The 24,413-nt window shown below is 40.5% G+C and overlaps 1 protein-coding gene across 1 annotated transcript in view; it reads right to left on the bottom strand.

Moving 5' to 3' along the window:
- The window catches only part of MSL2 (MSL complex subunit 2), a 36,977-nt gene extending 15,281 nt beyond the window's left edge, over positions 1-21,696 (bottom strand). The window contains exon 1 of the mRNA XM_060149798.1: positions 20,369-21,696. Coding sequence (XP_060005781.1) covers positions 20,369-20,510 — 142 coding nt within the window. The 5' untranslated portion in view covers positions 20,511-21,696. The remainder of the gene's footprint in view (positions 1-20,368) is intronic.
- Positions 21,697-24,413: the final 2,717 nt, after the last annotated feature.

The following is a 24,413-nucleotide window of genomic DNA, read 5'->3' as shown; positions in this document are numbered from 1 at the left end:
TTAAACTGATGCTGATCAACCCCAATATATACATACACCTTATTCTTCCTGTGGTGTGATAGTAACTATGCTGACTCCGAGTCATATCCATTCAGCTTAGATTCAATCAATCTGTAACAGCATTATCAAGGCACATATAAAGACTGGGAGAATATACTTCTACTGATGTCAAAAGTCTGACATAGGGCCTGAACAATAATCCTTCCATAATCCAATCCATTGATCTAAATATCCCCATTCTCCAACTTTTCCAAATGAAGAATTGTTTAGGCTATCGTCATTTAAGAAAATATTCCTCTTTCCTCAATCACTTCAACGAGTAACTTCTGAGGCCCTGCTATATGCCAAGCACTGTGCATTTAACAAAGGATACTTGGACCTTTTTTACATCACTGAATTACAGCACCAAAATTACACCTCAAAATTAAAGATGTAAAGTATGTCTTGAAACAATAGTAAGAAATCTCCTAGATACATAAACACATGGAAATAATAATCTGGATTCAGCTAAGAACAAAAATGACAATACCATAAAAAGATCTTATGTATCACTTAGCAAATGGGCATAGATGAATCAACTGTTTTAGACAATTTAAACTGTCCTTTTTAAAGCTTGTTTTTAGTTTTACAAAACCTGTGCCCAATATACTTTTTTGCAGACATACGTTGAAGTCTAAACCTCTTAAAAATCTTTTCATTAGGCGAAATTCATGAGTATGAATGTACTCATTGGGTTTGACATATATACACTAATATGCATAAAATATATAACTAATAAAAAACTGCTGTATAAAAAATAAAAAATTCAAAAAAAAAAGAATAAGCTCAAATCAAAGAGAAATGAATCTGAAATCAGAGAACCCTCTTAAGAAGACAGCACTATTTTCCTCTTGGCAGAGCTTCCTAACCCAGGTCTGTTCTTTTTAAATTTTTGACTAAGCAGCACTTTAGAATATGTTCCTTTAAACTTTAACACAATTTATTTTAGTAGTAAACCAAAAAGCAAATACATGCCTCAAAAAATCAACAGGTCCAAACAACAAACTAAAGTTTCAAGGAAATTATTAGTTCTCTAATTAAATATTCAAGCAGTTATGTTCTAAACCACTATTAGCCCCTGATCATCTGGATTCCACAAACCTGTAAACTTTTCTTTAAAATATCTAGCACAAATAATTTCACAGTATGACAGGAAAATGTGCATTTTAATTTAAAATAAGGGAATATTATAATATATATGCTCTGGTCACTAAAAATGGTGACACAGAGAGGTATTTTGACCACGTGACCCAGTAATTATTTTAAAGTTCATTGCATCACTTTAAATAACTAAGCACTACTATACTGAGAGACCAGTGATAGCTAAACATGTATACCAGGGGAGTGGGTGGTGAAAAAAAAAGACAAAATCCGTGTTTCCAGTTTGGGAAAAAAATTACAACCAGTCTGCAGAAAAATGGAAATTAACTGTTAAATATCGCAATTTTAAAAGTATGAACGTTACTCAAGCCAAGCTATTTACTGCACATCTGAATGGTTAAATTTCAGAGTTTAACTTTTATGTCTTTGGTCAACCTACAACTATGAAAAATACTTCCTGATACTCTTGGATGTATCAACAGTTTATACAAAGTAAGCTTCACCAGTCAAGTACTATTATAACTAAAAAACCAAACACTGACCGTACATTATTAAATGGATGATATATAAACCACAACACATTCATAAACTCAAGTCATGCCTCATTTCACATTCTAGTAAGAATTAAAAGAGAATGCCAGACACCATTTATCTTAATAATTATGCAGGGGAGATTTTGTACAGTGTTTTGTGGTTACAGAGCACTTCTGTAATATTCTGTTATTTTCATATTTTAGCAAAGCCATGACGGTCTCTCGTTAAATTATTACCAATACGATAAAACAGGCTAGTCAATTAGGCACAATTAAATCGATTCTCAGCTGAACAAACGTTAATTGAATAAATCAATATTAAGCTAGTTCCAAATTTCCCAAACTGGTGTTCCACTGTACCAGAATGCATTAACAGGTTTGCTTTAATATCCTCCTGGAGAGTCATCCCCAAATTTACATTAGTGTCTTAAAACTGAAAACTACCAATGTCAAGAAACTTGCTTAACACAGCATTACTTAAATTTATTGTTTTTTCGTTTAAGTACACCTATAAACCTCACATAAGGAGTATTCAAAGACAGCACTACTGTTATCCATGGATTAGTATTAGAATCACCTAGATGGCCTGCTTCAGACTGACTCAATAACTGCAGATACTGCCCAGGAATGTGTATTTTTAAAAAGCTTCCCAACAAATTCTGATCCACAACTGGGATTAAAGATACTTTAACCTTTTTTGCCTTGATGAACTGGGACTTTTTTTTTTTGCGGTACGCGGGCCTCTCACTGTTGTGGGCTCTCCCGTTGCGGAGCACAGGCTCCGGACGCGCAGGCTCAGCAGCCATGGCTCACGGCCTAGCCGCTCCGCGGCATGTGGGATCTTCCCGGACCAGGGCACGAACCCGTGTCCCCTGCATCGGCAGGCGGACTCTCTCAACCACTGCACCACCAGGGAAGCCAAAACTGGGACATTTTTCTAATCAGTTAAGTAAGAAATGTGATTAAAAGATTTCAAGAAATTTTTAAAATAAACGTATTATCAAAGATTATACTATAAAGTTCATCCTAATAAAACAAAGAAATTTTGACTTTCCACTAACAAGGGCTACATCTTGCTTTATTTAAATAATGTAATAAACGCATTTTGGCAATATATCTATTTTTAAATGAACTCTCTTGTTTATAAACTCATGAATGTTAAAAACATAGGCTAAAATCGAATATATTATGCAAGGACAAAGCTGTAAATGTGACTTGGTTATCTGTAATTCTTGTATCTTTTACAAAAAAAAAAAAATTTTTAGTGTTCTGTTACTAAATGATAAACTAAGGGTGGCTTTAGACTGGTATTTGCAAACACTTCAAATAACACACAGCAAGTGGAGTTAGTCTTTATTCTCTAAAAATAAAAGGCCATACTGTATATCACTATGTATTCTCCTGCTAACACTGCTTTTTGGATAATTACCTACACCTTGTTGATATGGAGAATATTAAGAGAACAAAGACAATTTACACAGAAGGATAATAATAATCATGAACCAGATATCTGGAATCATTAGTATTTTTATGTTCCTCATTACCTAGTATTTCAATAGCAACCTAATTTTCTTAATGTTTCTTGTCCCCAACCAATGATCCATTGAATGGATATATGAAGAATTGAGAAAACTAAAACAATACGACTAAGAATTAATAAAATACGTGACTGAGTATTAAAACAACTTAAAACCCTCACGGCAGAAAGGATTTGGCAGAATTATTAACTGGTATGGCATGTGATTTGGTCCAGTAGTCATTTGACATCTCAAATTGCCTCACTTTAGAGGAAGAAAAATAGTTAAATTATCTTCTGTTTTTTAAATAACGGAAACCTTTTACTACATGAACACTATGGAACACCTTCTTGAACCCAATTCACTAACACTGATTTGGGGGAGTTGTTTTTCAAGTCTATAGTGGTGAGCTCCAGTGATCTGTTCATAACTCTATCCAGCTCAATGTTTTAAAATCAAAACCTCAGATGCAAACACTGAAGGCATCTTTCAATGCTCCCACAGGTTTCAGGAACAAATCTAAGTTCTTTAGTTGTTATAGCACTGTCCAGTATAACTTTTTTATGCAATGATGGAAATCTTTTACATCTACAGTAAGGTAGCTATTACCCACATGTGGCTACTGAGCACTTAAAGAAGTAGCTCAGTATAACTAAAGAACTTTTTAAAATTGTCACAACAGCTAAGTGGCTGCTATATAGGACAGTGTAGGTTTAGAATATAATCTGATTCTGCTTCCAGACAAAATGGAATAATTATATTTTGTTTCATTTTTGTTTCAGCTGGGAGACTTACTCTCCCAACTGAAACAAAAACTGGACAAAACAATGGTTTTCAGATATACTGGGCAACAGACACCACACATCAGTGATCCGTGCATGGAGGAACAAATGAGCTAAGCCCTACAATTGCCCCAGCTTGCTGTCTGGAGACAATCTTCAGGCCACAGCACAAGGAGGGAGAACCAAGACAAAGCCCAGTAGTCTCCCGGAGTTGAGAAGACAGAGTCACGAAGACAAGGCAGCTGGACTTCTCAGGGCAGAGTACTAGAGATGACAGAGCCGCACAGAGAAAGAACACCGTTATTTATAGATGGTCTCTTTCAAATCTTCAGCTGAGTACTGAATGATCAGCACATGTTTATAAGGAAATTACCCCAGGATGGAGAAAGAATCCCCAGAAAGGAACAAAAAAAACAATCCCTATAACTCAAAGGCAGCAGAACAATTCCTATTCCCACCACCTAGTGTGTGAAACCTCATTAATTCACGAGGCATCAGATAGAGTAGTCAAAAGGTTCTTGCCTCAAGTAATGCAGAAAAATTAGCCCCTAAAGGCTGCTCTGGTTCCACCTAAAAAAACACTTAAAAACAAGCCTTGAAAGGATCAAGGATCAAACTATCTGCAAGTAACTTAACCAAATTCCAAGAACAAAGCTCAAGAATATTTATAGTACAAAAATACCCACCCACAAGGTTAAAATTTTACCAACAAGGTACCATTCACAATATCTAGCATCCAATCAAAATTAACTCGGTATGCAAAAAAGTAGGAAAATATGACCCACGCAGAGAAGAAAAACCAAAGAGCAACAAAACTTCTACAGGATTACAGCAGAACAGTAAAAATTAACTATGTGACTATTACATTATACATTCTCACTATATTCCATATGTTCAGAATTATTTTATGCACCTAAAAACAGAACTTCAAAATACATGAAGCAAAAAGTGATAGAAATTCCGAAGAGAAACTGATAAATCCATAATTACAGTTAGAGATTTCAACATCTCTCAAAACATGAAAATAGAAAATCAGTAATGACACAGAAGATCTAAACAACACCATCAACCAACTTATGAAAATGTTTTAATTGACCATAAACACTGTGAACCAATAACTATTCTGACTGCAAACAAGATAAATTAACGCTGATTCTTATACAGGTAAGGTCTCATAAAATAATTCAAGATCCCAACGACATTAGAATTCTACGGTTAAAAATAGATAGGGCTATTTTGCAGAGTAAAATTTAGCTCCCTACCCCAGAGGTATTCAGGAAAAGGCTTAGGTGAACTTTCAAGAATATTACAGAAAGAGTTATTTGATGTGAAGAAATGACTGTATGATTTATGGTACTTTCTGTCTAAAGCTTTATAAATTCTCATCATGAAGAATAATCTAGTAATACCTTCCTTGTAAAACATATGTAAAAATTGAGCTGGCAAGCTCAATGACGCTATAAAAGGATCCCTGAAACAGCTCACAGCTTCTGGTGGATAGACTATGCCAGTCATATCCTATGTCACATCCTGAATAAATTCACTCACAAGCTGGACAACCAACTGATTAACTGTAGAGGGGATTCAGAAATCCAACACAAAGATACCTGAATTGGAATGCTCCCTTCTAACCCTAGAATCCCATATTATATATGGCCAGAGTCCCAAATTTCAGAACAGCAGACAGAGATTTAAACTTCAAGGGAATGGCATTTAGCAGGATTGAGAGGAGGTCAAAAGCTATACCCCAGACCGCCCACCTGCACATGCAGGATCTTAGTTCCCCAACCAGGGATCAAACCCACACACCCTGCAATGGAAGTGCAGGAGTCTTAACCACTGGACCACCAGGGAAGTCCCTAGGTATGCCTTTAATTGTTGCAAAAAGAATTTTAAAACTACTTGACTTTGCCAGAAAACTTAAGTTATTTCCAAATTTGACGCCAGACAACATTTTAAGTGCACATTTTTTGTGGTTTGTAACAATAAAAATAGACAAATGCTAATTGATAAGACAAACTAAATTCAAAACACAAAATATATGCTGGCTATAAAACTAGATTAAATACAGGTTGAGATAGGCAGATATTCCAAATCTGCAAAGATTCAACATTTCTGAACAGAAAGGCAATGAGCTAGAATAATTCTGTTAAAATATTACGGAGTCAGAAAAAGGAAAAGATGAGGAAAATGGTCAGACATACACTAATTAAGGTGAAAAAAATTATCTGAATTAATTTCCTAACATGGGAACAACAAAAAGAAATCTTTAAAAGAGGAAAGCCAATAACAGAAACTAAACAGTTAAGAAAAAAAGTCAAAGGTGATGGACAAAGAGAAAAATATAAATTAAAATAAAGATTCTGAAATACCACCTTTTAAATTAAAAGATAAAATTTAATCAGACCTCACAAAAACAGATTAAATCATACATTAAAATGTAGCCAGGTGGACTCTGAGGGAAGGTGTCAACTGAGAAGCTAATACAATAAGGCATTAACCAATTAGTGATAGTATGCTATCAATGCAATGAAAACAAGGAGTGCAAACACAGGAGGAGGACTAAATGTTCAAATTAATTTGAAAGAATGAAAACCACAACCCCAAGACTCAAAAAATATGTTGTTTGTTTTACTATATCAAACAGTATATCCTATAATTTTAAAATCAAGGTTTCCAGGAAGGGGCACAAAATTAAAGTTTTTAGATTTTAGCCTTTCCTAAACATATTTCCAATAACATTTCCTCACTAATCCCAACTCCCAGGCACCATCAAATTACTAAACACTGTCTCATCCTTCTCTTCATTCTCCTCAGGCCCACACTAGATCCGGTCTATTTCCTCTCTTAACTGAATCCTCTCCCAAGCAACTGATAAGCCAGGTTTTATCGGATCTTCCATACAATTCAGTACTTTCTGTCAAGTATATACCCTGTGAAAGCACTGTACTAGACATGTATATAAATTTAAGGATAGAAAATATTTAATCTATTCATAGTGAAATACACCTAACCAAAGACAAATTGTAATACAGTATACCAAAAAATTAAGCTGTTAGATAACCATAAAGAGGACAAAATTTTCCCTTTGCGTTATCTTATGTTGTTTCCTTTTCACTACCACCATTATTCCGGCCTCTATTATATGGATACATCTGATATCCTTCCTAACTGGGTTTCACCACATTCCAATAATCAATCCTATATTCTATCCCAAAACTAACCTTTTTTAATACAAAATCTATATATAACATCACTCTCCTACTTAAAATATTTCTCAAACACAACAGGGATTTGCAAATTCCCCTACCCATATCAGGACAGGGGGGAGGGGAGCGGGGGGGGGCATAAAATGCACATTACAAGGCCCTGCCCACAGAGATTCCAATTCAATCAGCCTGATATGATAATTGGGAATCTGAATTTTAACAATCCCTTTAGGTTTGATTTAGGTGGGCTATAGAGCACACTTTGAAAAAGAACAGGTCTACGAGGTAAATGTCAAATTCCTTAGCCTGGCATCAAGGTTCCCTGTAAAAAGGCCCCGAGTTACCACTATAGGGCAAGAATGGACTCTCTTCATTAGAGATAAACTTGATTTTCTGCAGCCTCAACAAGCCAATGTTCTCTCCCTCAAGTCTTGCTGAAAATGTTCACTTTTTACCATTCCTCCTGGCCTAGCTCAAGCACCTAGCTTTTCACCAAATTGTGAAAAGGAGATTTTTCTTAGGAAAAGAAACCAACAGTTAAATTAATATATCTGACATAAAAAAAGGAGCTGCCAAAACACAGTACTAAATAATGTTCTTCCTTAACCAACCTACTAGATAAATGTTCCCTGAAGAATTCTTCCCAGATCAGAGAGAACAGGTAAACTTAAGTCCCAAGAAAAAACTGGTAAACCAAACTGCTTTAACCCCAAGTGAGGGTTGCCCAAACTTTGACCCAAACAGTTATTCAAAAACGAGTTACGTGGGGGGAAAATCTCACTTACTGTTAATTTCTGAAATTTTTACACATGTGACAAACTTAACTTACGAGTAAGTTAATATTACATCAATATTGGTAATAACATAAGTGCCTCTAACACACAATAACTGCTGGTTTACTTATGTCTTCCCCATAACACTGAGCAACATATGGGTAGGGGCCATGTGTCTTAATTCATCTTTTTATTCCAGCACTGAGAACACCACAGTGATTAATAAAGATTTTGTGAGCAAAAAACAAAATTTTTTTCAAGATAAAAAAATGATAGTGATTCTCCAAAGATGATATACACACAGCCAAGAAGCATATGCAGGAGACAGGGGGAAGATGGCAGAAGAGTTAGACGCGGAGATCACCTTCTTCCCCACAGATACATCAGAAATACATCTACACGTGGAACAACTCCTACAGAACACCTACTGAACGCTGGCAGAAGACCTCAGACCTCCCAAAACGCAAGAAACTCCCCACGTACCTGGGTAGGGCAAAAGAAAAAAGAACAGAGACAAAAGAATAGGGATGGGACCTGCACCAGTGGCAGGGAGCCGTGAAGGAGGAAAGGTTTCCACACACTAGAAGCCCCTTCGCGGGCGGAGACTGTGGGTGGCAGAGGTGGGGGAGCTTCGGCGCTGCGGAGGAGAGCGCAGCAAAAGGGGTGCGGAGGACAATGCGGAAAGATTCCCACACAGAGGATCGGTGCTGACCAGCACTCACCAGCCTGAAAGGCTTGTCTGCTCTGGGAGCTGAGGCTCGGGCTGTGGGTCGGAGCACGGGGAGAGGACTGGCGGCCTGAACACAGCCTGAAGGGGTTAGTGCACCACCCCTAGCCGGGAGGGAGTCCCGAAAAAAGTCTGGACCTGCCGAAGAGGTAAGAAACTTTTTCTTCCCTCTTTGCTTCCTGGTGCGAGAAGTGAGAGGAGAGGGGATTAAGAGCGCTGCTTAAAGTAGCTCCGGAGACGGGCGCGAGCCGCGGTTAAAAGCGCGGACCCCAGAGACAGGCATAAGAAGCTAAGGCTGCTGCTGCCGCCACCAAGAAGCCTGTGTGCGAGCACAGGTCACTCTCCACACCTCCCCTCCCGGGAGCCTGTGCAGCCCGCCACTGCCAGGGTCCCGGGATCCAGGGACAACTTGCCCGGGAGAACACACGACACGCCTCGGGCTGGTGCAACGTCACGCCAGCCTCTGCGCCGCAGGCCCGGCCCACACTCCGTACCCTTCCCTCCCCCCGGCCAGAGTGAGCCACAGCCCTCGAATCAGCTGCTCCTTTAACCCCGTCCTGTCTGAACGAAGAAAGGACGCCCTCCCATGACCTACATGCAGAGGCGGGGCCAAATCCAAAGCTGAACACCAGGAGCTCTGCGAACAAAGAAGAGAAACGGAAATCTCTCCCAGCAGCCTCAGGAGCAGCAGATTAAATCTACACAATCAACTTGATGTACCCTACATCTGTGGAATACCTGAATAGACAACGAATCATCCCAAATTGAGGAGGTGGACTTTGAGAGCAAGATTTATTATTTTTTCCCCTTTTCCTCTTTTTGTGAGTGGGTATGTGTATGCTTCTGTATGAGATTTTGTCTGTATAGCTTTGCTTTCACCATTTGTCCTAGGGTTCTATTCTGTCCGTTTTTTTAAAAAAAATTTTTCTTAACAATTATTTTTTTATTTTAATAACTTTATTTTACCTTACTTAATTTTATTTTATTCTCTTCCTTTCTTTCTACTTTTTCTCCCTTTTATTCTGAGCCCTGTGGATGAAAGGCTCTTGGTGCTGCAGCCAGGAGTCAGGGCTGTGCCTCTGAGGTGGGAGAGCCAACTTCAGGACACTGGTCCACAAGAGACCTCCCAGCTCCACGTAATATCAAACGGCGAAAATCTCCCAGAGATCTCCATCTCAACACCCAGCTTCACTCAACAACCAGCAAGCTACAGTGCTGGACACCCTATGCCAAACAACTAGCAAGACAGGAACACAACCCCACCCATTAGCAGAGAGGCTGCCTAAAATCATAATAAGTCCACAGACACTCCAAAACACACCACCAGACGTGGACGTGCCCAGCAGAAAGACAAGATCCAGCCTCATCCACCAGAACACAGGCACTAGTCCCCTCCACCAGGAAGCCTACATAACCCACTGAACCAACTTTAGCCACTGGGGACAGACACCAAAAACAACGGGAACTACGAACCTACAGCCTGCAAAAAGGAGACCCCAAACACAGTAAGATAAGCAAAATGAGAAGACAGAAAAACACACAGCAGATGAAGGAGCAAGATAAAAACCCACCAGACCTAACAAATGAAGAGGAAATAGGTAGTACCTGAAAAAGAATTCAGAATGATAGTAAAGATGATCCAAAATCTTGGAAATAGAATAAACAAAACGCAAGAAACATTTAACAAGGAACTAGAAGAACTAAAGATAAAACAAGCAGTGATGAACGACACAATAAATGAAATTAAAAATTCTCTAGAAGGGATCAATAGCAGAATAACTGAGACAGAAGAACGGATAAGTGACCTGGAAGATAAAATAGTGGAAGTAACAACTGCAGAGCAGAATAAAGAAAAAAGAATGAAAAGAACTGAGGACAGTCTCAGAGACCTCTGGGACAACATTAAACACACCAACATTCGAATTATAGGGGTTCCAGAAGAAGAAGAGAAAAAGAAAGGGACTGAGAAAATATTTGAAGAGATTATAGTTGAAAACTTCCCTAATATGGGAAAGGAAATAGTTAATCAAGTCCAGGAAGCACAGAGAGTCCCATACAGGATAAATCCAAGGAGAAACATGCCAAGACACATACTCATCAAACTGTCAAAAATTAAATACAAAGAAAACATATTAAAAGCAGCAAGGGAAAAACAACAAATAACACACAAGGGAATCCCCATAAGGTTAACAGCTGATCTTTCAGTAGAAACTCTGCAAGCCAGAAGGGACTGGCAGGACATATTTAAAGTGATGAAGGAGAAAAACCTACAACCAAGATTACTCTACCCAGCAAGGATCTCATTCAGATTTGATGGAGAAATTAAAACCTTCACAGACAAGCAAAAGCTGAGAGAGTTCAGCACCACCAAACCAGCTTTACAACAAATGCTAAAGGACCTTCTCTAGGCAAGAAACACAAGAGAAGAAAAACACCTATAATAACAAACCCAACACAATTAAAAAAATGGAAATAGGAACAGACATATCGAATATTACCTTAAATGTAAATGGGTTAAATGCTCCGACCGAAAGACACAGACTGGCTGAATGGATACAAAAACAAACAAACAAACAAACAAAAAAAAAATATATATATATATGCTGTCTACAAGAGACCCACTTGAGACCTAGAGACACATACAGACTAAAAGTAAGAGGATGGAAAAGATATTCCATGCAAATGGAAACCAAAAGAAAGCTGGAACAGCAATTCTCATATCAGAAAAAATAGACTTTAAAATAAACACTATTACAAGAGACAAACAAGGACACTACATAATGATCAAGGGATCAATCCAAGAAGAAGATATAAGAATTGTAAATATTTATGCACGCAACATAGGAGCACCTCAATACATACGGCAAATACTAGCAGCCATAAAACAGGAAATCGACAGTAACACATTCATAGTAGGGGACTTTAACGCCCCACTTTCACCAATGAACAGATCATCCAAAATGAAAATATATAAGGAAACACACGCTTTAAGTGATACATTAAAGAAGATGGACTTGATATTTATAGGACATTCCATCCAAAAACAACAGAATACACAGTTTTCTCAAGTGCTCATGGAACATTCTCCAGGATAGATCATATCTTTGGTCACAAATCAAGCCTTGGTAAATTTAAGAAAATTGAAATTGTATCAAGTATCTTTTCCAACCACAACGCTATGAGACTAGATATCAATTACAGGAAAAGATCTGTCATAAATACAAACACATGGAAGCTAAACAATACACTACTTAATAACAAAGTGATCACTGAAGAAATCAAAGAGGAAATCAAAAAATACCTAGAAACAAATGACAATGGAGACACGACGACCCAGAACCTATGGGATGCAGCAAAAGCAGTTCTAAGAGGGAAGTTTACAGCAATACAATCCTACTTTAAGAAACAGGAAACATCTCGAATAAACAACCTAACCTTGCATCTAAAGCAATTAGAGAGAGAAGAACAAAAAAACCCCAAAGTTAGCAGAAGGAAAGAAATCATAAAGATCAGATGAGAAATAAATGAAAAAGAAATGAAGGAAACGATAGCAAAGGTCAATAAAATTAGAAGCTGGTTCTTTGAGAAGATACACAAAATTGATAAACCATTAGCCAGACTCACCAAGAAAAAAAGGGAGAAGACTCAAATCAATAGAATTAGAAATGAAAAAAGAGAAGTAACAACTGACACTGCAGAAATCCAAAAGATCATGAGAGATTACTACAAGCAACTCCATGCCAATAAAATGGACAACCTAGAAGAAATGGACAAATTCTTAGAAATGCACAACCTGCCTAGACTGAATCAGGAAGAAATAGAAAATATGAACAGACAAATCACAAGCACTGAAATTGAAACTGTGATTAAAAATCTTCCAACAAACAAAACGCCCAGGACCAGATGGCTTCACAGGCAAATTCTATCAAACATTTAGAGAAGAGCTAACACCTATCCTTCTCAAATTCTTCCAAAATACAGCAGAGGGAGGAACACTCTGAAACTCATTCTACGAGGCCACCATCACCCTGATACCAAAATCAGACAAGGATGTCACAAAGAAAGAAAACTACAGGCCAATAGCACTGATGAACAGAGATGCAAAAATCCTCAACAAAATACTAGCAAACAGAATCCAACAGCACATTAAAAGGATCATACACCATGGTCAAGTGGGGTTTATTCCAGGAATGCAAGGATTCTTCAATATACGCAAATCAATCAATGTGATACACCATATTAACAAACTGAAGGAGAAAAACCACATGGTCATCTCAATAGATGCAGAGAAAGCTTTTGACAAAATTCAACACCCATTTATGATAAAAACCCTACAGAAAGTAGGCATAGAAGGAACTTTCCTCAACATAATGAAGGCCATATATGACAAACCCACAGCCAACATCGTCCTCAATGGTGAAAAACTGAAAGCATTTCCACTAAGATCAGGAACAAGACAAGGTTGCCCACTCTCACCACTCTTATTCAACATAGTTTTGGAAGTTTTAGCCACAGCAATCAGACAAGAAAAGAAAATAAAAGGAATCCAAATCAGAAAAGAAGTAAAGCTGTCACTGTTTGCAGATGACATGATACTCTATACAGAGAATCCTAAAGATGCTACCAGAAAACTACTAGAGCTAATCAATGAATTTGGTAAAGTAGCAGGATACAAAATTAATACACAGAAATCTCTGGCATTCCTAAACTTTAATGATGAAAATCTGAAAGTGAAATCAAGAAAACACTCCCATTTACCACTGCAACAAAAAGAATAAAATATCTAGGAATAAACCTACCTAAGGAGACAAAAGACCTGTATGCAGAAAATTATAAGACACTGATGAAAGAAATTAAGGATGATACAAATAGATGGAGAGATATACCATGTTCTTGGATTGGAAGAATCAACATTGTGAAAATGACTCTACTACCCAAAGCAATCTACAGATTCAACACAATCCCTATCAAACTACCAATGGCATTTTTCACAGAACTAGAGCAAAAAATTTCACAATTTGTATGGAAACACAGAAGACCCCGAATAGCCAAAGCAATCTTGAGAACGAATAACGGAGCTAGAGGAATCAGCCTCCCTGACTTCAGACTATACTACAAAGCTACAGTAATCAAGACAGTATGGTACTGGCACAAAAACAGAAAGATAGATCAACGGAACAGGATAGAAAGCCCAGAGATAAACCCATGCACATATGGTCACCTTATCTTTGATAAAGGGTGCAAGAATGTACAGTGGAGAAAGGACAGCCTGTTCAATAAGTGGTGCTGGGAAAACTGGACAGATACATGTAGAAGTATGATATTAGATCACTTCCTAACACCATACACAAAAATAAGCTCAAAATGGATTAAAGACCTAAATGTAAGGCCAGAAACTATCAAACTCTTAGAGGAAAACACAGGCAGAACACTCTATGACATAAATCATAGCAAGATCCTTTTTGACCCACCTCCTAGAGAAATGGAAATAAAAACAAAAATAAACAAATGGGACCTAATGAAACTTCAAAGCTTTTGCACAGCAAAGGAAACCATAAACAAGACCAAAAGACAATCCTCAGAATGGGAGAAAATATTTGCAAACAAAGCAAGTGACAAAGGATTAATCTCCAAAATATACAAGCAGCTCATGCAGCTCAATAACAAAAAAACAAACAACCCAATCCAAAAATGGGCAGAAGACCTAAATAGACATTTCTTCAAAGAAGATATACAGATTGCTAACAAACACATGAAAGAATGCTCAACATCATTAATCATTAGAGAAATGCAAATCAAAACTACAATGAGGGGGCTTCTCTGGTGGCGCAGTGGTTGAGAGTCCGCCTGCCGATGCAGGGGACGCGGGTTCGTGCCCCGGTCCGGGAAGATCCCACATGCCGCGGAGCGGCTGGGCCCGTGAGCCATGGCCGCTGAGCCTGTGCTCCCTAATGGGAGAGGCCACAACAGTTTGAGGCACGCGTACCGCAAAAAAAAAAAAAAAACTACAATGAGGTATCACCTCACACCAGTCAGAATGGCCATCATCAAAAAATCTAGAAACAATAAATGCTGGAGAGGGTGTGGAGAAAAGGGAACACTCTTGCACTGTTGGTGGGAATGTGAATTGGTACAGTCACTATGGAGAACAGTATGGAGGTTCCTTAAAAAACTACAAATAGAACTACTATATGACCCAGCAATCCCACTACTGGGCATATACCCTGAGAAAACCGTAATTCAAAATGTTATAACACACCATTGTAAAGCAATTATACTCCAATAAAGATGTAAAAAAAAAAAAGCATATGCAAAGATCACCAACATCACTAATCATTAGAGAAATTAAAATCAAAACCACAATGAGATATCATCTCACACCCATTAGGATGGCTACTATCCAAAAAACAAACACACACACACACACCCCAATAACAAAAACCAAAAGAGGAAACACAAGTGTTGGCAAAGATATGGAAAAACTAACTGGAAACCTTGTTCTGCTGGTAGGATTGTAAAACGGTGCAACCACTATGGAAAACAGTATGGAGTTCCTCAAACAATAAAAATAGAAATACCACACAGTCCTGCAATCCTACTTTTGGGTATATATTCAAAAGAACTGAAAGCAGGGTCTCAAAGAGTGTTTACACACCCATGTTCTTAACACTATTCACAACAGCCAAGAGGTGGAAGCAACTCAAATGTCCAACGTTGGATGAATGAATAAACTAAGCATAGTGTATACATACAATAGAATATTATTCAGCCTTAAATAGGAAAGAAATCCTGTCTCATTCTACAACACGGATGAACCTTTAAAACATTATGCTGAAATAAGCTAGTCAACAAAGACAAGTATTGCATGATTCTACTTATATGAGGAATCTACAATAGTCAAATTCATATAGGCAGAAAACAGAATGGTGGTTACAAGGGGTTGGGGGGAAGGAAGAAAATGGTGGTTGCTTGTTGGGTACAGAGTTTCAGATTTACAAGATCAAAAAGTTCTGGAGGGGCTTCCCTGGTGGCGCAGTGGTTGAGAGTCCGCCTGCCGATGCAGGGGACACGGGTTCGTGCCTCGGTCTAGGAGGATCCCACATGCCGCGGAGCGGCTGTGCCCGTGAGCCATGGCCACTGAGCCTGCGTGTCCCGAGCCTGCGCTCCGCAACAGGAGAAGGCACAACAGTGAGAGGCCCGCGTACCGCAAAAAAAAAAAAAAAAAAAGTTCTGGAAACCTGTTTCACAATAATGTAAATATACTCAACACTACTGAACTGTACACTTAAAAATGGTTAAGATGGTAAATTTTACATTATATGCTTACTACAATAAAAAATTTAATTATAGTGATTTTAAGTACAAGAAAAATAAAATCTTATGTATCAAATGAACTCACACTTGAGAAGAATATAAATGTAAAACATTAGTATAACGCTTAACGTACTATTAAACAAATGGCCTTTTAATTTAGCCTCTAAAAGGTATGTGGTTTAAAATAAATCACGCTAAATGTTCAAATTTCATTTTAGAAGATTCTTGCTATTTATAAATTGTTTGCTCAGTCAAAAACAAAGTATTTCTGCTAAAAGAATCAGAACTCCAGAACTGGAAGAGATTCTTGAGATAATCTACTGCACTAATTCCAAAGTGGGCCCACAAACAATGCCAAAATGAGAAAAATAAGGAAAATGAAAGTAGTCTTTCATAAAGCTAAATCTATTTAATTTTAAGGCATATACTTTATTCTGAGAGCACATCCTTCCTACTTGGAACCTTGCTCTTTTTATCGGCAGCTTCGTCCATTCAACAATGCTTGTTCAGCCAGGAACTGTCAAGTGCAGGGCTACAACAGTGAACAAGACCAGCAAGACTCTCACCCTCAGGGAACCACGTACCTTGTAGTGGAATGTGAGAGTAGCAGTAGTAAGAAAAGATGTCAGGATTTGCTTTTTTAAGTCCTTAACATTCAAAACAAAAACTTGGTCAGCTTAGGTCAGTGGGAAACACTATTCTCCAGCTCTTTCCTATTTTATAAATAAGAAACTGGATATCCAAAAGTTCCACAACTCTTCAGTAAAAGCCAAAACCACTTTGTTTCTAGAATTTAAAACATCAGGGAGGGGCTTCCCTGGTGGCGCAGTGGTTGAGAGTCCGCCTGCCGATGCAGGGGACACAGGTTAGTGCCCCGGTCCGGGAAGATCCCACATGCCGCGGAGCGGCTGGGCCCGTGAGCCATGGCCGCCGAGCCTGCGTGTCCGGAGCCTGTGCTCCGCAACGGGAGAGACCACAACAGTGAGAGGCCCGCGTACCACAAAAAAAAAGAAAGAAAAAAAAAAATCAGGGAAATATTCATGTCCCTGAGATTTGACCATGATTAATTTACAGGACTCCAAATATCTCAGAGAATACTATTTTTCCACTTAACATGTCCTTCCAGTTCTAACAGTATTTGATTCTACATATCAAACTTGTTATGTCATTTGAGGATATAAAAGCTTAATAAAAAACTTAAAATCCCTAGGGCAGAATTTATTGAGTTTCATGCCATCAAAAGAAAATTTATTCTACATACTTCGTGATAAAAATAAAGCAAGTCCAACGTTAAGAACAAGGGGAAAGAACTGACACAGAAATAGTACCCACAGTAATACTGTCTTGGTCACTGTTTCTGTGGCCTAGAAAGTACAATAACTCTCTGGAGCATTGCTATCCCATTCACCAGAAACTTCAGAAAGTTTAAACATACAAAGCAACTGAAAAACAAGCAGTGATAATCAGCTAATTAACATTTCAAAGAACAATGATAACAAAACCTGTAGTTCCAGTGAATAATCTAGGTTTGACAATATTTGACCGGACAGTTCAATCTCTTCTCTCACTTCCCCCTACCTTTCTCCATCTCTGCGCAAGGGTGGCACAAAGTCCACAGACTTGTTCTCATGGGTTCAAAAGGTTTTTCCCACTTAAAAATAAACTCACATAAAACACAAATTTGGAAAAACAAACTTAAAGAAGATATTATCCCCTTTTGTGGATACAAGAAATTTAGGCAAAAAGTTAAAGTAACTTGCCTAGACAGAAAGTAGAAAAGTTAAGATTTGTACCTAAGTGAGTCTGTCATAAACACCTACATGCTATTCACTGAACAGGAGAGAATGAGGCAGAAGGAACACAGAAATGTACGAAAAAATAGTATTTTCCCTAAGATAGAATAATTTGAAAGCGTTAAAAGCACCTGTGACAGAACAAAGAATTCACTGAGGGAGGGAGGGAGTTGATGAGTTAGCCCATACACAGAAAGAATATATTTTAGGCAGAAGGAACTTCAAAGAGCAAAGGTGGGGAAAAGAGAAGGAAGACATAAGGCATGTATGTTCAAAAAGACAAAAATATCAAACTGACTGAAGCTGAGAAATTATTAGAAATTAAGAGGGCAGTTAAATACAAAGCTGAAAGGGGAGGTTTGGGTCAGACACTGGAGGACCTGTTGAAACAAACTCCCTATTTACAGCGCCAAGATAGGATTAAAACTTAACTTTTACATATCTATTATCCTAATGAAATAAGACTGCACATGCCCTATTAACTGAAAGGAGTTTATGCTTTCCAGCTAGGAAAAAGAGTCCAGGACAGTATCTGACACAAAGATGAAAACTGTTGGATCTGAATTCAAATAACTGGGTTTTTTCCCCCATCTCTTCATAACCACAGACTTATGTCCAAAGAGATGAGGGGAAAAAACTGAACCTACATCCATATTGCTGAAATTTTATGCCAGCTACTCAATTATAAGTGAGAAGTAGAACCCATAAATCTTTTGCATAGGATGGTGGGGAAGAGAAGCTTGAACAAGAAGGAATAATTAAAAGACCCAATGTCACAAAAATTCCTTTGAGTTGTCAAGACTGATTTAAAAAAAAAAAAGCTACAGTTGGACTTTCTAATGTAGCTTTATCTTTAATACCAGTTTTTAAAATGCAGGTTAGATTCTTGGAAAATGTTCAATTAGACCACAACTGTCCTGAAGCTACTGATAACTTAAAATTCCAAGCATCTGCAAAACTACCATTTCCCTCTTTGAGAGCTAAGTCCCATCCACCATGTAAAAAGCAGACCTACCAGATCTTCAAGTGTTACCTGGATACTGACATCACTCTCTACTGCAGTTCTAGCAGGCCAGGATGGGCTGGTCTATGCCCTCTACATCACCACAGTAGCAATTCCCCCACCAAAAGAAAGGTTTGTATTGAAAGAAGTTATAGTAGCCCCATCTCCTCATTCCACAAACTATCAAAAGCTATGAAGACATTAAAAAAAAAAGCACTCCATTAAAAAAAAAAAGTGAGAGTGGGGTGGCAGAGTTCGCTGAAACTAAGCAAATTCTTATACTATATCTGTAAAATGTAAGCGGAAAAGAAGCTTTGAATCTAGCCCAAAGCTCTCATTTTACATGTTAAGAAACTGAGGCCCAGGGCAATTAAGTGATTTACCAGGGCAACTGCTTCTCTATAAAGGTGTTAAGTGTCAGTTACCAGTCAGTGTAGCACTTAATCGCTTGTAAGAGTTACTTAAATGTTTATGAGATTAAGAACACGATGTGCAAAAAAAACACTCTTCACCTCTTCTGTACCCCTCAGGGCTTTGCCCCAAAGCTATACGGAAAATGCTGAATGAATCTCAAATGAATACCATTTCTCCCTTCAGCCACTACAGTCGCAAAATTTCTCTTAAGATAAAGCTGAAATGCCTGAATTTCTCAAATTCTGACTAAACAAGTAAGTGGACCAACAAAACCTCAAAAGTTTTGGCGAAGTAAGAATATGAAGTGGAGTATTACTGTTTTGGTTTTGCCAGTTACCCTTTCCTTTATGTTAATGTTTTCAGTCTAAGTTTTTTCAAAAATAAAGTATTATTATACGCATACAATTAATCACTGAGATAATCACAAATTATTATCACTTTTGAGACATGGATTTATTAGACAATTTAGCATATCTTCATCTCTCAAAAATAACTTGAAAATATCCTGCCCAGCACAAAGTAATACCTCTTGAACAAAAACACCGAAAATAACCCTCTACCAGGCCACAATATAGTAAAACCACCAAAAAACGTAATCCTGTAAAAAATCCCACCAGCTAAAATACACTGAACCATCAGTCTGCCCTGGCTCACTGTTTATCGTCAAACTGTCAAAGCATTAGAAGAACCCGGGGGAAAAAGTTCTGCAGCGACTTCACCGGCTATACCACCACCCACACACAACACGTTTGGGGAAATGCAAACACGCCACATGTAGGTGTTTTAACCAGGTTTAACCACGTTTAAACAAGGTAGGTATTAAGTCAGCTTTGGTATCAAAAGCTTTAAACAAAAAAAAAAAGAGAGGGACAGCAACACAGATGCATATTTCACCTCTTTAAAAAAAAAAAACACCAGAAATGACCCAAGGCGAATTTAAGTTTTGAACGAGGCCGATGTACAGAGCGGTTTGGAAGGGCTCTGTCTTTCTGAAATGCCGGAAAAAAGTCCTCTGCCGAGTTTCAAAACTAAAGACCGCAAACAACCGCACAAATAATAAAAGTTTAATACAAACTACCCCTCCGTCAAACCGTTTCTGCTACCATCGCCCTGAGTTTTTTTTAAAACAAGCACTGAAAGGGGAACAATAAAAAGCGTCTCACCGCAAACGCAGCACGAGAGGGACTGTCGGAAGTAAGGCAAGAGCCTGTTAATCTCTGTAAACGCCTTGGGGTCTCCGGGGTCGTAGTTGAGCACTAGGCGGCTCGCGGAAATGTAGAGAGCAGTAGCATTCACGGGGTTCATTGCAGACACTTCGACACTGTTGGCTCTCGGTTGAAGAGAAATTCCGGATCCAACTTTGTAAGCAGCCAGGAAACAATGGCGAATTTGCAACAATTCGGAGGAAATCGGGGGAGAACCACTGGCCAAAGTTGTAACCAAAATCCGTACAAGTTTGTAGAGCCGTAGCAGTCCTCCCACACATGGGGCCTTGGCGCCCCTCCTCCGTCCCTGAGATTTGCAGACCAAAGGGAAAAAAAAAAAAGAGGGAGAGAGAGAAACCAGCGTTCGAGTTTGTCCCGAGCGGCCGCGGGGCGCAGAACGCGGCGGCTTCGGCGCTCAGTCTAGCCCCGCGGCTCGGCGGGCGGCCTGCGTTCGAGCTGCATCTCGGGACGCGAAGGCACCTCCTGTGGTCGAGCTGGGCGGTCGCGGGAGCAGGCCCCGGCCCGGTCCAGGGGCGGGCACGCTTCTCACGGGCTGCAGGGCCTTTACTCCATCACAGCGCCCGGCGCGGAGGCAGCGGCGACGGCAAGGACTGCGGTGAGGTCGTCGGATTCCTCGATCTAGTGCACCGAGCCGCGGCGGCGGCGAACGTGGCTGCTGCGGCTGGCGGAGGCCGCCGCCGCTCTCTCCATATCGGACACGCCTGGCTCTCCGCCCCGGCGATTACAGCCCGGCAGTTCCCTGAGGTGGCGAAGCAGACAGGAGAGGCCCCCGCCCGAGAGGGGAGGGCCGGGGAGGAAGTGCGCGGGCCGGCGGCGGCGGCGGCGGCGGCGGCGGGAGAGGGCGGGGAGCAGGCCCGGCCGGGCCGCGGCAGCGGCCCTAGCTCCTCAGTCGCTTACTCCGAGGTCACCAGGCGCAAGCGCCGCCCCCTCACTGCCCGGCCATCTTCTCCGCGCGGCACACACGAACGCCTCCTCCACCAAGCACCACGGTCGCCGCCGCCCACGGCGCCCACCCGGCCGCGGCAGAGGCTGAGGCGAGCGCTCACACCGACAGGCCCCGCCGCCGCCCAGCGCACACAGCAAGGCCCCGCCGCAGGCCCCTCCCCCCGTGCCTCGCCGCCCTCACCCCGACTCCACGCGCCACTCTAGCTCGGTAGGGCCCGGGCTGCTGCGGCCTTAATGTATCCCGCGGGCTGTGCGGCGCCTCAGACCCTGCCGGCGACGACGACCGTTACCCCAACGGGCAAAGCCACTGTCATCCCCGAGACTCCCCCGCCGCCGTCGTCGCTAGCGCTCGCACGCATGCGCAGACCACACTCTCACCCCTCCCCCCCGCCCTTTGCTTTCCCTTCGCTTCCCTTTTCCCCTGCTTCTCCTCTAAGAGCCCCCTCCACGCCCTCCCAGAGCTACCGGCTCGCTCTGCGCATGCGCACTCCACTACCCAGCTCCACCGCCTTTCACCCTTACGCGTGCGCTTTGACCGCCCACCCAGAAAACCGGATAAACACATCAGCCCGCTCACGCCAGCCCCTCCCCACTGCCAACCCACCCTGAGCTCATTGCGCATGCCTGGCTCTCCACTTACGGCTCTCTGTACAGAGCATGCTCCCGGCGAGCCGCCTGCTCTTTCCGCCCCTCCCCCATGCGCTCTCAAATTCCCTCTTAGGCGTGTGGGTTGTGGTGAAACATTCGTTAGTTGACCCATCTTTCCCCAGTGTGAGCTGTAGGCTTCTCGCACTACACTGCTTCTTCGGTGTCCGCCAACGCGGAGGCCCTGCTGGGTCGCGCCATGTGGCTCTCTGCGCTGGCGCAACGCGGCCTTTCCTCGCCCTGGCTGACCGCGAAGTGAGGAGGAAGCCCCGCACCGCCTGAAGCCCCGCCCTCCCGGCCTTTCTCCTGGAACCGCGCTTCCCGGCCGCGGAATGGGCGCTGTCGCCCCGACACTCGCCCAGCCCAGAAGGGAGGCGACGAGTGACGTGGCTGTACGCCCAGCGGGCGTTCGAGCTTCAGGGTTTTGGTTGGGGCCGCGGCCCGCGTTGACGGCAGCCTGAGGCCTCTGAGGCCCGGGCAGGCCGTCTGAAGCGGCGGTGCCCGGACCCACCTGCCTCTCCCGCCCGTCCGAGCGGGCTCTGCGGCCTCTGGTCCTTGGAGTCCGACTGACGCGGACAGCCCGACCTTCCAGGGGCACCGTCCGGGACTGCACAGAGCTCTCCACAAGAACAGAGTGCAATTTAAAAACAAAACGAACCTCTATTTTAGCTCCTTTAACAGACCTAGCCCCTCTGTGTGAACAGATCTCTTAAAGAACCTATGGTCCTGCTTTAGAACCCAAATCCTTGAAAGTTATCTTTTTTTTAAACAAGTTTTGGCCTTGTGTTTTTGCAGGAGACCAAGGACACTGAGATATAAATAAACAAAGCCTAAATTAACGTCTGATTCCCCTCCCCTCCAAAAGAACAAAACCTTCTTTAAAAATAGAAACAGCGTAGGAATCATTATCTCTGGATACACCAGAGCTCTTCAGCATAATTTTTGGCCCATAGTAAATGCTCTACACATGTTTGCAAAGTAAGATTTATGACGTATGTAAATCTTTAGCGGCACAAATACCTGTTAGTTTTAGAGGCTTGCCACTTAGAGTAGAAATGAAGAGTTAAGATAAGGCAACCCATGTAACCTGATATATAATTTTTATTACCATTTGAGAATAGGTTTATTTTCTTTACAAGTCCTAGCATATTATCAGTATGTATTAAGCAAAAATAATTATTTTCCTAGTTTTGTAAAACGAACAAAGCTGTGCAAAATATATTTGGTCGTCATTTATCTAGAAAATGACAGTCTATAAAATTCACTCTTTTTTAAAAGCCTCATCATTTTTTTTAATAAGAGATCTTAGTTCTAAGTTCACTTTCAGATAAAACTGTTATAATATACAGTTCTATTTCTATTCCAGACTCTTAAGTTCTACAACACACAGGTTGTTCTTCCCCAGAGGACCAACACAGAGAGTAAAATAATCAGCACTGTTTCCATTCAGACAGTATAAATTAGCAGTCACCCTAGGCAAGTGATTACTTGCAGGCCCTTAACATTGCTGATTTTCTCATAAACTAACTTTTTAAAATCTCTTGAGATGTGCACATCAAATTAAGATTAATTCTATTGATGGTTCGTGTGTGAAAGAGAGAGAGAGAGGAGACAGTTCTTTTATAGCTTCTGAAATTGGTTGCAACAGGTGATAGACTATGGCACTTAGAGGCAAAGCCTCTCCACACTGAAGTATACTCCCTGTCTAGTAACTATTCGCTCACTTGAGGTTTGCCTAAAAAGAAAACAAAAGAACGGTTTATATAAAAAAAGTGCTTGGATCAAATAGGAGAAATCATACATAACTCAAATTCCTTAAACTATCAACCTAGGGTAATTTTTTTCATAGTTTGTGTTTAATTATTATTCAGAAGTAAAAGTGTTAAAGTTGCCAGATCTAACAATAATATGAAATGCCAGTTTAAAAAAATTTTTTAACTTTTTATTTTAGAATAGGTTTGAAATTACAGAATTATTGCACAGATAGTACAGACAGTTCTCGTCACCCAATTTCCCCTATTACTAACATCTTACCTTAGTGTGGTACATTTGTCACAATTAATGAACCAATAGGAATACATTATTATTAACTAAAATCCATATTTTATTCATATTTGTTCAGTTGTTCCCTAATGTCCTTTTCCTGATCCAGGATCCCATCCAGGATAGCACATCACATTTAGTCATGGCTCCTTAGGCTTCTCTTGGCACTCAGTTGAATTTTCATTTCAGAGAAACAACAAATACTTGTTTCCTTCTTATTATCGTCTTTCCTACCCATTTTGAATTAAAGCTTCCCTTTCTGTCTTCCAAGATTTCCATGTGCTTACCTCTATCATTGCACTTATCACACTAAGTGGCAGTTGTTGGTTTAGCCCTGTCTTCTCCCTAT

The sequence above is a fragment of the Lagenorhynchus albirostris genome, chromosome 5, assembly GCF_949774975.1.
Source record: "Lagenorhynchus albirostris chromosome 5, mLagAlb1.1, whole genome shotgun sequence".
Classification (NCBI taxonomy): domain Eukaryota; kingdom Metazoa; phylum Chordata; class Mammalia; order Artiodactyla; family Delphinidae; genus Lagenorhynchus; species Lagenorhynchus albirostris.
This window is presented reverse-complemented; position numbering and strand designations above follow the sequence as displayed.